This window comes from Podarcis tiliguerta (assembly GCF_965153285.1).
Source record: "Podarcis tiliguerta genome assembly, chromosome: 3".
Lineage (NCBI taxonomy): Eukaryota > Metazoa > Chordata > Lepidosauria > Squamata > Lacertidae > Podarcis > Podarcis tiliguerta.
This window is the reverse complement of record NC_139536.1, coordinates 118,114,911-118,132,566: the sequence shown is the minus strand read 5'-3', so window position 1 is coordinate 118,132,566 and position 17,656 is coordinate 118,114,911. Positions and strand designations below refer to the sequence as shown.

Below are 17,656 nucleotides of genomic sequence, written 5' to 3'. Positions count from 1 at the left end.
AGTACTTAGAATTTGTTACTCAGGATTTGAATGTAGAGCGGATAAATTAAACTTTTGAACATCACACTTTCTGGTTGCTCAGCAATTTTTGTTCTCACGAACTTGCTTTGAACCTGCAAATCTGCTTTGGATGCTGGAAGGGATCGGTGGGGGAAGCGTGTGTTTTTTTGGGGGGGGCACTGGCGGAGGAAGAGGAGTGCGGGGGGGGGGGCGCCCCGGACCAGCAGCGCGAGCCCGGCCGGGCGCCATCGCGGCTCCTCTGGAAAAGAGCTCGGCCTCTGCGAATCTCCCAGGGTCTCTGCAAAGGGTTCCTGCGCAATTTCAGAACACGCGGCGCACGTTGGTGTTCTTTGTTTCGAGCTTCTTCCGTGCCCCGCCGACAACAACTAACCTTGCCTTCCCCCCTTCCTCTCTTCTGCAGCCTTGCTTTGGCTCCCCCCGCCCGCTCTGCGCCTCTCCTGCATCTTCGAAGCACGCGGCTCCCTTTCCGCGCAGGCATGGAGCCCCCTCCGTCCCTCGCTCCCTCCCCAGCGATGCTTCCAACTCTTCCTCTCCCCGGATCCCACCTTCAGCTGCCTCCCACTCTTCCTTTGGGGCCGCCCCTCGCACCCCTTTCCCGTCTCTGCTCCTCCTCGCTTTCAGCCCCATTTCTGCGCCTTTCCCTCTCTCTGTCTCGGAGCCCCTGGGGCGCACAGACGCCCTTCATCTCCTCCAGCCCCTTGGGTGCAGACGCCCCATTTCCACCCCGCCTCTTCATTCCGTTCTCTGTGCGCACTCCCAGGCGGATACATGTTGCTGTAGCTTTAAAATTAACAAACTCTTCCGGGTGATACGGAAGGGGGGGGGCATGTCTTCTTCACCTTCTTCTTCGCTACAATATATCCATTTATTTCCGAGTCCAATTGTCAATGTCAAAAGGGACTAAAAATCTATAAAATTCATAGAAAATCAACTGTAACACCGATTTTCTTGCTTTCGGTGCCAATTTGCTCAATTTCTCTAGGACTCCATGACACCTCCTGTGTCCTCCATAATCCCTCAAGCGAGGTGTCAGGTACACTCAGGAAGACCCTAATCTTCTCTAATCACCCTGCCAAGCCCTTCCCACGGGCAATGCCAGGTGGCAGACTATGCATACATGGACCATTGTCTTCTCATCACCGGGACTCAGGATGTGCTTATCTACGCATATCTCCAGCTCTGCATATTCCCCCCTCCCTCCTCCATATGTTAATCCTGGGTAACCCAACCTCTTCTTAATATATTCATGATGTAATCTGTGTAACCCAACCTCTTCTTAATGTATTCATGATGTAACCGTGATGTATTTTGCACTGTATCCTGGGACATGGAGGGAAGTTTTAAAAGTTCATGTCACCCCTTCCTCGGGGTTCAATCTCGCCTTGAACCTGTTGCGCAACAAACTTGGATCTTCTGCATCTTGCTCCTGTCTCCGGCTGAGCTCATTTTCCTCCGCAGGGACCCGCGGACTTAGTCCGACGAGCTGGGTGGCAGAGTAGCCTCGCACCCAGATTTTACCGTAACACGGGCAAGGCTGTCGGCTTCTTCAGTTTGAGAAAGTTCAGTTCAGTTGATGGGCATTGTATGTGTATGAGTGTGTGCTTGTTAATAAAATAGATATTTCAAATTACTACGTTGAATCTGGAATTTCTCATGGAAGACGACACATGGAACCAAAAGTGGAATACACTGCAGGAAGGTATGCCATCCCCCCCCCCCCCTTTTTAGAAGTGTTTTCAAATATTTTCAGGTTTCAGAAGCTGCCCTGGATAAAACATGTTCCCATTCAGACTTCCTTTGGCTTCCGCTGGATGTTGGAAGCGGCCCTAATCTGTGCACAAAATGCCATCTGAAAGGCAGCCTGAGCTACACCACTACCCAGCAGCAAATCTAAGCAAATTAAACTTGTGACTGTAATGGAATATTTCCCACATTTACATGCGTAGTGATGCTAAATGTGGACTAAGAAAACAAATATTCACTCATACAAATACTATAAATATTGTTTTCCATACCCAGCCTACTGGGTAAAAGCGTTATCACTGGATATTTCTTCTGTTCTGTTCTGATGTTGATTTAGGAAATTTGGAACAATAGGGGGAAATGTATCACTATACACTGGTCACAACACAATAAACATTTCTGCAATTTCTAAGGTGAAAGGGGATGCCCAGATGCTTTTCTCATATTTATGCTGCTGTCAAACCAGATGTCCCCTATCCTATAGTTGTCTGTAGGATTACTCCTGCCTAAGTGTAGAATCTACATTTGCCCCTATTAAAATTCATTTTGTTTCGTTTGGGCCCAGTTCTCTAAACTTTTAAGGTCATCTGTCTTCAGCGGCATCTGTCTTCAGCATCATCTGTCTTCAGCGACATTAGATACCCCTCCCAGTTTGGAGTCCTCCACAAATTGTATGACTATCTCCTCAATTCCTTCATAAAGAGAATCCTGCACTTGTCCCTTTCATCCAGGATAATGAAGAACCATCGGTGAACACTTTTGGGGTTGTGCCAGTCAACCAGCTACAAATCCACTTAATAGCAACCTCATCTAGCCTGCATTTTATCAGCTTCTCCACAAGAATATCATGTGGGAGCTTTGTTGAAAGCCTTTTTGAAGTCAAGATACTCCACAGCATTCCCTTGATCCACCAAGCTTGTAACTCTATCCAAAAAAGAAATAAAAGTAGTCTGGCATGACTTGTTTTGAAAAACCCATGTTGGGTCCTTGAAATCACAGCATCCTTTTCTAAGTGCTCACAGACAGATTATTTAATGATGACTTCAAGGAACTTCCCTGAAATTGACATCAACCTGTAGCTGTTTAGGTCCTCTTTCCCTCTGCCTGTGACAGAGAGCAGTTCCAACTCAGAGGCCGAAGCATACACGGAGCCTGCCTCTCCTACTATGACAAGCTCCGCCCCCCCCATCTCCAAGGGCATGCAGTATGGTGGTCAGGTGGGATTGCTATGAGGAATTATGAAAAAGGCAGCACGCCATTCTGTCGGCGATGAAAGCATTGCTTGAATGGACTTGAGTCATTGACAATAATTTCTGACCAAATCCCACAAGCCTCTGCACCTCTGCCATTTTCTTTCTCTCTGCCTGACAGTCACGTATAGAGCATTTTACACAGACCAGTTGCTTCACCAGGCATCCTCAGTACATAAGATAGGAGATAGCTTTGATGTAGCTTTTGTTAGTTTTGTTAATCTTAGGGCCAGGAAATGGAGTTTCACATGGAGGTGATAAAAATGCCTGACTTTCCTTGTCGTTCTTCCTTTCCTGTTTACTGCCTGTTTATGACCTCCGGGGTTTACTAAATGCATTTCTCATTGGTTCCTGTTTATTTTAGCTTAACCATGTATGTATGCATGCTCAAGTAGGAAATTAGTTCTTTGTAGTTAAAAGGATTTATCTGATCTAACTTTGTCCCACGTGGTAATTTTTTGAAATGCTCAGAGGAAACCTGATGGGTTCTTACAAACTCTGTGTCAAAAGTTCTTTTGTTAATAAAAGGGACCTGGGCCAGGGTGTGGCAGATTATTATTGGCACTTCCTCCCAGAGTCTTGCTGGCCAAGCCTCATGTGTATTTTATTAATCATGGTCCAGTCCTTCCTTTACCTTCAGAACACAACAATACAGAGTGATGTGTAGAGCGGAACAGAGAGCCCTGTCCACAGTTGGAGACTGCTTGGGAAACAGCCAGTGGAGGGGGGTGAAAGTGGGAGCAGTCAGTCCTGGCAACTGCTCTATTGGGACAAGACTGAGTGAGAAGTGTGGCTGAGCTGTATACCATTTCCTTGAATAAAGGGTTAATTTCTCTGACAAACTCTACTTCTTGCATAGGAATCCAGCCCTGATAATCTGAAAATAGTTCTTGCATGACTAAAGCCTTTGAACTCCAAAAGCTGTAAGTGATTATTCCAGTCTAATTTACCCAAGCTGAAATGTCTGCTAACAGCAACTATTAGATTCAAGAGCTGGGGGGGGGGGGGGAATCTGCCATTCCGCTCTCTAAAAACTTCCATTCATGGCATATAAGGCTGTCCCTTTCTCCTTCTGTGCATCACTCTTGTCAGCCTTGCCATCCTTCTTCACTCTTGAACTATGCAGAAAGTCAGCCAGGGCACTTGAGGACATGTGGGAGCAGCCTGAGAAGTTTCAGTTGGAAAACTGGTGCAGAGGATGTGCCTCTGGAGTATTTCCTGGCATAGGCTGGTGTCAAAGCTCTGCCCTGTGGAAAGAGGTTTGAGTGCATCCTTAAAGTCAAAGCCACAGCTCTAAGGAATGGTTTGGCAGCAACCTAGCTCTACCAGTATCACTAAATATTACGTTACACTCGTTGCACTTTCCTCTGATATTTGCCTAGGGTTTCATACTAATTCTTTAGCAAGAAATAACAGGTGCAAATTGTCCATCATTTTCAAGTCCTGCAGGAATGCATCAGTCTCAGATAAAAATAGAATGCATCTCTACATAACCTTGAAAACAAATGCTCTGGGGATTGTGAGTAAATGTCATGTAAATCATTGCTTTTTTGCCACAAGCTCTTGGCAAAAGAGTTGGTTGTTCTGCACCCCATGAAAAGAAGAATGCAAATCAGCGTGCAATAGGTGCCCTATGACAGCATCACTTCTCAATTTCATGGATAATAAAGCATGTGCTATCCAAAAGTTAAAGACTACAGCCTTTTCAGACTGTGTATCTGGAAGAATGGAAGACCAAGGGTGCAACTATCAAAGAGCGGAGCATTTTCCACTCCCAGTTATACTCTACATAGTTTGCACATCAATTGAGGCTGTTGTTGGGATGTCGTTGAATGCTTTCATTGCTGTAGTGAATTGCATTGATGGGATGAGAAATGGACACCTGAAATCCATTGATAAAATCTTGACTGCTTTTGGTGTCTCCAGATGTTTCTACATGTGCTTGATAGTTATCAAGATTTTCTGGATATCATTCTTTCCTTGGATAATTGAATACACAAGCTTATACCAAACATACAAAGCTACAACGTGGTTTCTAAATTGTACCAACCTCTGCTTCACTGCCTGCCTGTGTACATTTTACTGTGCAAAGATTGCTAACTTCCAGCACTACATTTTCTTCCTCCTGAAGACGAGAATCTCCAGATTGGTACCCTGGATGCTTCTGGCTTCTTTGCTTGGATCATTGGCAACTACGTCACCTTTCTTCAAAGAAATTTACATCTTTACATGCCAAAGCAATAGTAGTTTTGATATATTAGGAAATGTCACGCTTGAAGGCTTTACAGTCGAAACAGATTTGGTTCATTTGTTTCTGTGGTGTGGTCTGGGATTCATAGTGGCTTTCTTCATCTCAACCACATCAACTTTTCTCTTACTCTTTTCTCTGTGGAGACACACCCAGCAGATGCAGAACAATTCAGCCAGTTTCAGCAGCCCAAGCATGGCTGCCCATTTTCAGGCTGTGAAAATAATCATTTCTCTCTTGGTCATAAATGTCATTAATTTTGTGTCTTTGATGGTCCTTCTGTCCAATATATTTCTAGACAGCAGTCTTCCAAGCCGGCTTTGCGCCATCATTGTAAATGCATGCCCTTCCGTGCAATCTAGCCTCTTGATTTGGGGAAATCCTAAACTGAAAAGGGAATTCGGTAGAGTTGTGCATTATATCGGGTACATGTTCTTATTTGGAAAAGGTGTGATGAGAGATGCATTCTGTCTTCCATCAAAAATTATTGGAAGCATGAGCTGCATCCCAAACACACATTCATATTCGTGTAATCCAGAAGTGAGACAAGTGACACATGAGGCACTGCATTAAATTAAAATCCTGTGGACGGAGAAGATGATAAAGCAGTTTTGTTGTTTGATTGAGCCTGTATTCTAGCCTGATTTGCCTGCTGTGTACTTAAAATAATCTTGAAAATAAAATTGTGTCCCTATAGAATAAAATGATAGTGGAGTCTTTCGATGAAGTAGTGAGCCAACTGAATCTTTCTTTGTAGAGACAGATTGTTGAACTATGCATAACCTTTCCACTACAGTATAGAATGAGTGAAAATATGCATTACAATTAGGCTATTAAAGAAAACACCAATCATTATGATGGACTGGATGAAAGGGCAAGAAAATTAAGAATATTTGTTTCTGTATGAGTGAGCCTGCCAGGAGCAGAGAGTCAATCTTGTCTAAAAATCATACCTTGGGCCTCTTGCATAGAAGTTCTTCTTTCGTCCACAGATGTGCAGAGGATAATGGACTTTTAGTCAGCAGCACTCTGCTCATGTGAAATCACACACATTCCTGAATAAGTGCTGTGCAAGTCTTACTGTGATGAAAGCAGAAAGCCCTAAGTAGTCAAAGTGTTATGAGCTGCCACTGACTAGAATATGGGGTTGCACCTATTTAAGCTGCTTTGCCACTGTTTCTCCCAGGCTTTGTAATACATACTTCTGCAGTAGCAAGTATATATATTACTAACTTTTGGAATAACATTTTGAGAAAACTGTTTTTCAGAGAGTAATTCTTCAGATTATAATGAAAAGAATTCTTCATCTTAACTGGATCATTTAAAAAAAATGACAATTCAATTTACAATTAAAGAACAAATTTAAGAATAACATTCAATAAATAAATATATTGGGGGCCGCTAGGGGCGCATTGGAAGATGGCCGGCAATACCATCTCTCCGGCTCACACGAGGTAATTAAGGGGCTAATATGGGAGTAATTAGCCTCCCAAGGTTTTCCCAGGGAATTGGGAAAACACTGCCCTCGCCTGCGGTTGCCAATAAATCACCCCCGAGTTCGAAAGAAGGAGGGGGTGAGGGCACTAAGCGCACAGCACTCGTGTGGTCCCCCCCCCCGCTCTCCCAGACGCCACTTCTGATCACGCGACCTGGTTGCAGGAGCTCAAAATAAACAATTAGAGAACAGCAAATGCACATGTTTCGAGTGAAGGAAGGGAGTTAAGACTGCTAATTAAAGTGACCTCTGTGAAGCTGAGTGACGGGCTGGATTCAACAGGAAAATAAATCAAGAAGAATATACATCAAAGATGTCGGTATGTCGGAACGGGATGGAAGGGGGGGGACTTTTCTTTTTCCCTCTATGTGATTACCTAACAATCCCCCCCAAGAAGAACCGTTGCAACAATTGATAATAAGCGGGATGATTATGAACTGTGTGTGGAAATGAATTATTAACCAAAGGATTTGTTTGTGGAAGATCTGGAAAGGAATGGAAGGCCTTTGAAATGACGCAGTTTTAAAAAGAGATTCGCCATGACAGGCAGGCTTCGTTGCACGATCAAGAGGGGGAGGAAGCCGTGGCTGTGTTATTATATTGGACTCTGTGTCTGACCTGGCAGAACGTTGACGATCAAGAGGGGGAGGAAGCCGTGGCTGTGTTATTATATTGGACTCTGTGTCTGACCTGGCAGAACCCCCTGAAAAGATCGAGGTGGGAGTGACAAGCCTGCGAAGATTAATGAGCAGACGCTAAGACTGTTTTCTATGGAAGTGCTGGAATGGCGTCTGCTGTGTGAATATGACCTTTGGATTAATGTAAAAACACACACAGGACTATAACAACGTTTGTTTTCAACTCGCTTGTGGAGTCTATCAGAGGTTACAAAGAAAGGAAAAATATATGATAACAACAAGAAGAGATGAGGAAATAAGAAAGAGAGGAATGGACAGAACTGTGAATACTAATTGGATAGAACTATGAACATCAAAGCAGCAGCAATAAAGATGATTGGATCCCTTTCGGAGCTCAAAGCATGGGTACCCCCACCAAAAATTTAAAATTCGGTTTTGTAATTTGGAATTAATGTGATTTGATTGGTCTGTTAATAAAAATAATTTTAAATAAATAAATAAATATATTGGGCTGGAGCCAAATAAGTTGTTGAGGTAACAGAAGCCAGTGCAATGATCCCCCCTCCCCGTCTCTTCACATGCCTCTGCACCCTCCTCAAATTGGCTCAGAACCGTTGGGAGAACGCCCAAAAACTGTGTGCCCATGTGGAGTAGCGGTGAGAGTATTGGACTAAGACCTAGGAGACCACGGTCCAAGCCCCTGCTCAGACATGAAAGTCACTGGGTGACCTTGGGCCAGTCACTTTCTCTCACACTAACTCTCTCTCACAGGGTTGTTGTGAGGATAAAATGAGGAGGAATACCCAAGAGGCCCATGTGTGCCACCCTGAGCTCTGGGAGGAAAGGTGGAATGAATAAATATATAAAATAGTGTGAGGAGGGAGAGGAAAGAGGAGAAAACATTCCTTCTAGAAAGCAGAAATGCTTGCACTTCTGGAACAGTCACCTTAGCACAGAGGTTGTCAACCTGTTTTGGGTCCACAGCTCCCTTGACCAACTACATTCTTTCTGCAGCACCCCTGTGGGGCGCAGGACAGAGCCCAGTTACCAGCATGTCACCCCTTGCCTGCAGAACTGGCGGCCCCTCAACCCTTTTCAAACACCCTCCCTTGTGGAGTGTTCCCTCAGCCTCCTTCCCCCTCTCCTTGGGAGTCCTCTGGGCAGCCGCTGCTGCTGCCCCTGGTCTTTGGGTGCCCTCCTGCCCCAAAGAGAGGCACCATTTGCCTGGGGAGCTTATAGCCAGGGCTGCTGCAATAAACAACTGTGCAAGCCTTTGAGAATCAGAGACGCGAGAGGGCATCAGAGGAGGGAGGGACAGAAAGAGGGACAGAGGGCAGGCTCTACCTCTCCTTCAAATCAGAATCAGTGAGGGCTGTGAAGGTCCTGTGTGAGTGTCTGGAGGCAGCTGGTGGATGGAAGGTGGCTAACAGATTGAGGTTGAATCCTGACAAGACAGAAGTACTGTTTTGGGGGGACGGGGCGGGTGGGTGTGGGGGACTCCCTTGTCCTGAATGGGGACAATGAAGGACCAGGTGCGCAGCCTGGAAGCCTGGGAGTCATTTTGGACTCACAACTGTCCATGGAGTCACAGGTTAATTCTGTGTCCAGGGCAGCTGTCTACCAGCTCCACCTGGTATGCAGGATGAGGCCCTACCTGCCCACAGACTGTCTCGCCAGAGTGGTGCATGCTCTAGTTATCTCCCGCATGGCTCTAGCTTTGAAGGTGACCCGGAAACTACAACTACAGTAATCCAGAATGTGGCATACCGGTTGAAAACCACTGTCTTAGCATGATGTAGGATTTCACCCTTTAAGCTTCAATCCACTGTTACTTATTATATCTATTTATATTTCTGAATATTTATAAACTGTCCTCTCATGAAAATAACATCACTAAAACATCGTAACACTATAAGATTATAAAATGCAGAGAAATGACCAACATTGAATCAAATTAATCATCAAAAAATGCTTGGTGGAAAAAGAACATTTTCAGCAGGCGACAAAACGTTAGAATGGCAGCTTCCAGTTTGGCTTCCAGAGGAAGTCTTCCAAAGGTGCCACCACCTGACCTGCCTGTTGGGGTAGAAACGAAGGGCTCACCCACACTTCCCTTTCGCCAAGGAAAACCCATGGCATAGCGCTGAATTGGAACAAACGGCCAGGGGTTTTTCCGCAGATAGCTGTTGGTTCCAAATGAGTGCTGAAGAGTGGGTTTTCCGGGGAAAGAGGCCGGGCCAAGGCCACAGGGCTGGGACAAGTGGGAAACCGCTCAGACACTGGCTGCTTTCTAGGCACAGGGCAGCAAAAGATGAGCGCTAATAGAAGTCAGGAGGCCGTCTCTCAAGGATCCCACGGATCCGATACACCATTCTGGATGGTGCATAAGGGACATGGGAGTCCTTCAAGTGAAGACTTTTAAAAGCAACCCTTTAATGAGGCAGTTTCATTCCTTTGCTTGTCTGTTATTTTTATTTCCTCCCTTCTATATTGCCAATGGAAGCGATTCCCCCCCCCGCCCCCCAGTGGAGTAGAAATGAAATTGAAGAAGAATAGGAGGAAGGAATCCTTTGTTTAGAAAGACTTCCCCCTTTGTCTCACTGCAGCTCTAAGGGAAAGGGTCTACTTCTTGAAACTCCTAGGATGTCTGGCCACATCCACAACATACATTTTAATCACATTTAAAGCAAAAGGCTAAAGAATCAAGGAAACCAAGCTACGATTTCCAGTAACCTTAGCAAATTGTGGTTCCAAGGATTGTTTAGGGGAAGACAAGTGTGTCCAGAATATATCTAAATGATGTACCAAAATGTCCACAAACTTTTAAATATATTTGCTACCAAACTAATTCAGATGGTGAGTCCAATATCAGTTTAATCGTAGCAGGGAATGAAGAAGATTGACTTGTTCATATATTTTTCCAAAAAAAAAAAAAACAACAAAAACAATTTTAAACTGTGTGAAGCATAGCAAGATAAGTTTTATTATAGCATCTGGAACTCCAACCTTCAGGTTTCCACAGAGTTAATGAAACTCACCATGTTTCTCATATGGTTTTTAAATGCTGTTATCCATGGTACTTAGCTTTTCTACATAAGCAGGCAAAACTGAGCATATGACACCATGCCTGTGAAAAGAATACTCTCCATATTTACATTTCTCAGAAACCTGGAGCTTCCTTATGATGGATATAACTCAGTGGGTTTGTTTTCTCTGGACAAGTCTGAAAGCTCAGTGGCTGTTCATCCAACTTCCATATTCTAAGGATGTGGCATGAAGATTTTCCTCCTGAATGGAAAAGCTGTTTTAAAGGGTCACAGTTGTCAGGAGCTGGACTGAGGAGGAATGATGGGAGCCCATCCCCCTTTTTCTGAACCTTCCCAAGGGCAGGAGGACAGTATTGATTTAGAACAGTGGTTTGCAGATCGACATAGTCCAGAGGGAAAAGCTGGAAAATACTGGGGGAGGAACAGCTAGAAGAGGAAACGCCAAGAGAGCTGGCAGATTCAGTGTCTTTGGACAGCATTCCTGACCCCCTTCGCCTAAGACCAGACGGGCTCTGAGAGTGATAGAACAGAGAGCTCAGCAGCAACAAGCTCAGATTATCCAACGTAGGAGTGATGTAGATTAATGGGGACGGAGGGGTGAAACTTTACTGGGAGCAACGCCATTTTTTAGAGAGATATTGTCAGGGGTTCAGGAGCAGAGGCACAGGAAAGGGAGGAAATAGAGAGCGAGGGGGAGGAGTCCGAAGGAAATGTCAGCGATGACAGCGGTCCGAGGGTCTCTCTGAGTCTTTCCAGCGAATCGGAAGATTCACAGAAAGGGGCTCCCATGGTCAGGGCAAGGGGGGTGCCTAGGGGGACACCCCAGGAAGAAGGGGCCAGAGGGGACTCAGAGAGCAGCAGTTGGAAATCAGGACCAGCGTCCACACCAGAGCGCAGTAGAGGGGAGGAGTCCCAGGCATCGGGATCAGGCGGCGCACTGACAGCGGGAGGACATGAGGCAGGATTGACCACGCCTTCATCGGGGAGCGAGGAAACGGTCGAGAGGAAGGTTGAAGGCTGGGCGCGCGCGCCAAGTTCAAATGTACAGGAGGGCGGCGCAGTTGGCAGCCCGGATAGGGAGCCAGGTCCCAAAGCCCGCCGAAAAGAGCGGGAGGAGTCAGGGGGGTCAACGTCAGCATCAGAAGAGTCCAGGAAGGAAGGGACCCCGGGGGGTAGCAGGACCCAGAGGAGAAAGGAGAGACGGAAGAGGTGGAGTAAGGCTAGAATCTTAAACTGGTGTACAGGGGGCGGAGATTCAGATGGAGCTTCGCCGATCTAATCCCTAGACGTAGAGCTGGGGCGCTGCGGATTGAAAATGGAAACTGTACTTCAATAAAGACTTTTGTACATTACTACCGGTGAGCGTTGGTCCTCTGTGAGCTGGGACCTGGAGCCAGCTCTGACAGATATGCATTCCTTTAAAAAAAAAAAAATTATTAAAGGTTTTATAGTTACAGGAAAAAAAGTAAGAAAGAAAGAAAAGACAATAGAAAATTAACAAACAATACATCAAAAATAAAAGGTAAAAACAATACATCAAGACAACAACAAAAAACCCAAAAACATTTAAAAACACATCCATTTTCCATATCTTTATCTTTCATTTACTTGTTTCCTCGACTTCCTCACACCTCCCTTTTTTGTATTCTAGTTCAAATTAGCTAATTCAGCAAATCCTTTCCCTCTTTCTCAACTTTTTGTTCTATAATTAATCTTGACACAATCTAACTTTAAATTTTCCACTTTAACCCATTAACAGTCAGTTTTTACTTAATTCTTTATAACATTTCTGCTAAAACCATATAACTTCCAGTATTCTTCTAACATTCATTAATTTTGCAGTATTTCTGTAAATATGATTTAAATTTTTTCCAATCTTCTTCCATCGACTCTTCTCCCTGGTCTCGGATTCTACCAGTCATTTCCGCCATTTCCATATAGTCCATCAGCTTCATCTGCCATTCTTCCCGGGTGGGTAGATCTTGTGTCTTCCAATGCTTTGCGATGAGTATTCTTGCTGCTGTTGTAGCATATATAAAAAAGGTTCTATCCTTCCTTGGCACCAATTGGCCGACCATGCCCAGGAGAAAGGCCTCTGGTTTCTTCAAGAAGGTATATTTAAATACCTTTTTCATTTCGTTATATATCATTTCCCAGAAGGTCTTAATCCTTGGGCACGTCCACCAAAGGTGAAAGAAAGTACCTTCCGTCTCATTACATTTCCAACATTTATTATTGGGCAAATGATAGATTTTTGCAAGCTTGACTGGTGTTATGTACCACCTGTAAATCATTTTCATTAGATTCTCTTTTAAGGCATTACATGCCGTAAACTTCATACCTGTGGTCCATAACTGTTCCCAGTCAGCCATCATAATGTTATGTTCAACATCTTGTGTCCATTTAATCATAGCAGATTTAACCGTTTCATCTTGAGTATTCCATTTCAGCAGCAAGTTATACATTCTTGACAAATTCTTAACTTTGGGTTCTAACAGTTCTGTTTCTAATTTTGATTTTTCCACCTGGAAACCTACTTTTTTGTCCAAATTATATGCCTCCATTATTTGATAATAATGGAGCCAATCTCGCACTCTGTTTTTCAATTTTTCAAAACTCTGCAATTTTAGCCTGTCTCCCTCTTGCTCCAAAATTTCCCAATATTTCGGCCATTTGGCCTCCATATTGAGTTTTTTCAATGCCTTCGCTTCCATTGGTGACAACCATGAGAGATATGCATTCCTTTGTCTCTTGCTGTGATCATTAAAGAACTTATTTGGTAAGAACGCTCCTTTCGTTTTATCTGCTTATTTGCTGCCACAGGGGGAGGGATCCGATCCCCCAAAGTCTGACAACAGTCCATTGTTGCAGTTTTCTAAATTTTGGGCATTGGCACAACCATTAATTGCGTCCCTCGTACTTGGAAGTCAAACTATAATTGGAGACAGTTGGATTTAGAAAATAAAATATGGGCTGGTACAGCAATCTACATGTTTCTTGCAAAGCTATAGAAATTGGTCTGATTCTGGACCTGCTTTACAAGCTCTAGCCATGTCAATAATCCAGTGCTATACTCTGGTTTTTCGTTGTTCTGACCTCCGATTTGCTGTTTGCTTGAGCATTTCCACAGTGGGAAGGTTTGCAAACTTCAGTCCCTTCCTTTACATTCACCTCCTGGATTCTTTATCTCTGATCACCAGCATCTCTTTCTTCAGTGTGATTTATCCAGCAATGTGTTATCTCCTGTTGTTAGAATTCTACGGTCCAAAATATAAAATAAATGTTCATAAATGTACATGGCAAACACATACATAAATATATAAACCTTGTGTCTGAAACATCACCACCACAGGCACCAACCTCTTGGCATCCTGCACCAGCCGCTCCGGTTTCACCTCTAATTTTTACTAGATATCACCAGTAAATGGTTTGCATCGAACCAAAAGATGCTGTAAGCGCTGCTCAAAAGGAAGGTGTCCGTATTACTTAGCTAAGGCAGCTGGGCTGCATCTATAGAGCTCTGCTCATTACTTACTCTAGGAGTTGGATCATCGTCTTTCCCCACATGCTTTTTTGTGGGTTTCTTTTGTGTGTAGGCTTTGTTTTTCAAAGGTTCTGCCTTTTTACGCTCCCAATCTTCGTCCTCCAGGTCCAGCTGAGTCCCCTTTAATTTTGCTCTCTGACAGAACTCCCTACACTCTACCTCTGCCCTAGATGAAAGAGAAAGGACGGTCATCTTCACCAAATTCAACAAAACCTCTCAAGCCATCTGGAATTGATATGGCATATTTATTCAACAGGGGACGCGGGTGGCGCTGTGGGTTAAACCACAGAGCCTAGGACTTGCCGATCAGAAGGTCAGCGGTTCGAATCCCCGTGACGGGGTGAGCTCCCGTTGCTCGGTCCCAGCTCCTGCCAACCTAGCAGTTCGAAAGCACTTCAAAGTGCTAGTAGATAAATAGGTACCGCTATAGGTGGGAAGGTAAACGGCGTTTCCGTGCGCTGCTCTGGTTCTCCAGAAGCGGCTTAGTCCTGCTGGCCACATGACCCGGAAGCTGTATGCCGGATTCCCTCGGCCAGTAAAGCGACATGAGCGCCACAACTCCAGAGTCGATCATGATTGGACCTAATGGTCAGGGGTCCCTTTACCCTTTTATTTATTAAATAAAATATAATATTCTTAGTGTGCTGATTGGTTGTTTTCAATCAGTAACCCAAAGCACTTATTTCTATGTTACATTTTGTTTGTCCAACAATGGGTTGGACAACAATGGGTTGGGATCTACTTTTTGCTCTGGTGTGGACAAGCCCCTGTTTGGGGTGGGGGTGGACAGAAAATCCTTGGTTCAGATCTAGGATGCCAGAAAGGGGAGGCAGGCCGTTGCAGAGCTTATGTGAGGCCGGTGTGCGAGTCTTGCTCTTCGCATGACAGCAGAGGTCCAGCAGGCCTGGAGGGGGGGGCACTGAAAGGAGCCCTGGCCAGGTTAGCCCTCCAAGGCCAGGGGCAAGCATACCTGGCTGCCTCCCCCCCCCCTGAAGGCCAGAGAGGCATAGTGGAGTCCAACAGGACAGCTGTGTGGATCATCAGCTGGCTTAACTATATGCCAACCAGCCCTCATGGCAATGCACCCCCCCTACAGGTTGCCTGGTTAGTCCGTCCTCCTGGCTGGCATCCCCCCCGGACTCCTTGACACTCGTCTTCAGCCTTGCACAGCAGGGCAGCGTCACGTAACTCCCCTGGGGGTCCTGAGGCACCTGCACAGGTTGTGGTCCTGGAGCTTTGGAATATCCCTTCCAGTGGGGATTTGGCTGCCTCTTTGTTGTCACTCAAACACTGTTATTTTTAGAGCCTCATCTTCTTAATCTGATTTTTATACTACTCCCTGCTTTAAATTGCATTCTTTTAACTTGATTTTTTAAAATAACAACTTTTTTATTTTATTTTGAATGATGTAGTTTCTCTGCTCTACCAGCTGAGGAGTGGGATATAAATCTAGCTAATAATAATAGATTTATCTGTTAACAATTTGTTGATACTTACACCTCTAAGAACGTGACGCAATCTTTGTGTCCGTAGATCTCTGCGATCCTCTTGGGTGTGTCCCCATAGAGATCTGCAGCATCAATAGGCGCATGCAGAGAATGAAGGGTTCTCAACACTCCTAGTTTCCCTGATTCAGCACCAAAATGAGCTGCAGTCCATCCTGCTTCAGTTCTCAAGCACAGGCGAGCCCCATGCTCCACAAGCAGTTTTATTATCTTTGAGTGCCCTGTAGAAATACAAGGATGGGAGCAAAGTGGGTGAAATGGATCACAGTGGAATTTCTTCATTATAGACAAGTTCCAGTTGCAGCCACCTGCTACCTGAGGCAAATCACAAAATAGTGTCCCCCTCCCTGCCAGGTAAGAAGGGTGAGGGAAGATGTACAACAGGAACAAGGGTGGAGGAGAAAATTAAGGTCTCTATCAGGACCTGCTGCCCCGTGGATCCTGCCACCCTTGCCTCGTGAGTGGGCCAGCCTCGGTTGCTGCAAATACACCCAAGTCTCTGTGGCACCTTAAGGGTGTGTGTGTGTGTGTGTGTGTGTGTGTGTGTGGAGTGTTAATTGGTGGCTCCCCACATGCTGGCTCTCATCCACCATTCCTGGCCCTCAACCAGGCTGGCTGGGGCTGATGGGAGTTGGAGTCAAAGACCTGGAGGGCTCACATGTTCCCCCCACCAGCCTTTGAAACGAACCGATTTATTGTAAGCTAAGCTTTCATGGCTCAAAACCATTTCATCAAATGAACAAAGTGTAATGCTGTGTTGATGTGTATACATGCGCATGAAAAGACAAGAATTGCAAGAAGTGCTGTCAAATGGCCAAGACAGGCAACAGATGAGATTTGGGGCAATTCAGTAAATACAGTGACCATTTACAAAAGCAGTAATTGGTCATAGTGCAGTCATCCTAACACTATTATGTTATTTCCTACTCCTAGTGGAAAAGGAAACCAACAACTCACATAAGGCCTATGTGCACAGAAACTAACCTCTCAACGAGCTGTCATTCAGACATTTCATGCTGCAGCCTCCCTTTGGAATTTCCTTCTTTGGAGAATGTCACTTTTCAGGTCAGGTCAGCAGCAGAGAATCTTAGGAGACTGAAATGTTCTATTTGTTTCTGAATTCTGCTGTTTTTTTCTGTGAGATTAGTACCCTCTTTGTGAATGCAGTAGAAGAGATTTATTACTTACCTTTTGCTGCAGCCCAGTGCAGCGGTGTTCTGTCACTCCAATAAATATCTTTGCAATTTGGGTCACACAGCCCTGTCTTGAGAATCTCACCCACCAAGTCACAATTGCCCAATGCTACAGCTTCGTGCAGCTCTGTCATGCTGTTACATTAAGCTCTGCGCAAGACAAAACAACAACAACAAAAAACAACAACTGAAAACCCAAATCCTGCATGATAATACTTTTTTATCCAAATGAGACACAGTTAGTAGTGGTACGGTGGTACCTCGGGTTACATACACTTCAGGTTACAGACTCCGCTAACCCAGAAATAGTGCTTCAGGTTAAGAGCTTTGCTTCAGGCTAAGAACAGAAATCGTGCTCTGGCGGCACGGCAGCAGCAGGAGGCCCCATTCGCTAAAGTGGTGCTTCAGGCTAAGAACAGTTTCAGGTTAAGTACGGACCTCCGGATTGAATTAAGGACTTAACCCGAGGTACCACTGTAAAAGGAAAGTAGTAAGTAAGAAAGAAAATATTTACAGGCAGTCTTTGCTGAAAATGAATCACATGCCACCGCCTGTGCTCATGCTCCTATCCTATGTCCCCTTGTTTGGGCTTAAGTCCCACTGACATTGGGAGAGAAAGACAACATGAGATTTTGCCCCTGCAATAAAGAAAGCAAAGTCTGTCTGCTGACGACAAAATCCCCCAGTCTGTTGTTACTTACTCTCTATGGGAACTGGCTCCTCCCTTGTTAAAGCTGCAGAGCTTTAAAGGAGAAATCTTTACAGGAATGTTTTCAGCAGATGCATGTCACACAGGCTTAGGCACTGAATTTTAGACAGCCTGTGCAAATAAGGTAAAGGGTGAATATTGCACGATAAGAGAATTGGGTTGTAAGGTTTCGTGATGCTGCAGATTTATTAAATATTTTAAGGAAGGCATCCTTTCCAACTGCTCTTCCCTATCTGAAAAAGGGATGGCCTGAACTCTTTTGA

At 44.9% G+C, this 17,656-nt stretch overlaps 1 protein-coding gene across 3 annotated transcripts; it reads right to left on the bottom strand.

Moving 5' to 3' along the window:
- Positions 1-13,175: 13,175 nt before the first annotated feature.
- ANKRD66 (ankyrin repeat domain 66) lies at positions 13,176-17,362 on the bottom strand. 3 transcript variants are annotated; one of them, XM_083435651.1, is made up of 5 exons: positions 17,233-17,362; positions 16,680-16,834; positions 15,484-15,712; positions 13,978-14,152; positions 13,176-13,699 (listed from the first exon to the last, which is right to left on the bottom strand). In XM_083435651.1, exons 2-5 carry the CDS (start codon positions 16,816-16,818, stop codon positions 13,679-13,681), a joined length of 564 nt encoding a protein of 187 aa, XP_083291777.1. In that variant the 5' UTR covers positions 16,819-16,834; positions 17,233-17,362; the 3' UTR covers positions 13,176-13,678. The 3 variants fall into 3 exon arrangements, with proteins under 3 accessions (XP_083291777.1, XP_083291776.1, XP_083291775.1); XM_083435650.1 differs by having other exon boundaries at positions 13,176-14,152; positions 17,199-17,362; XM_083435649.1 differs by having other exon boundaries at positions 13,176-14,152.
- Positions 17,363-17,656: the final 294 nt, after the last annotated feature.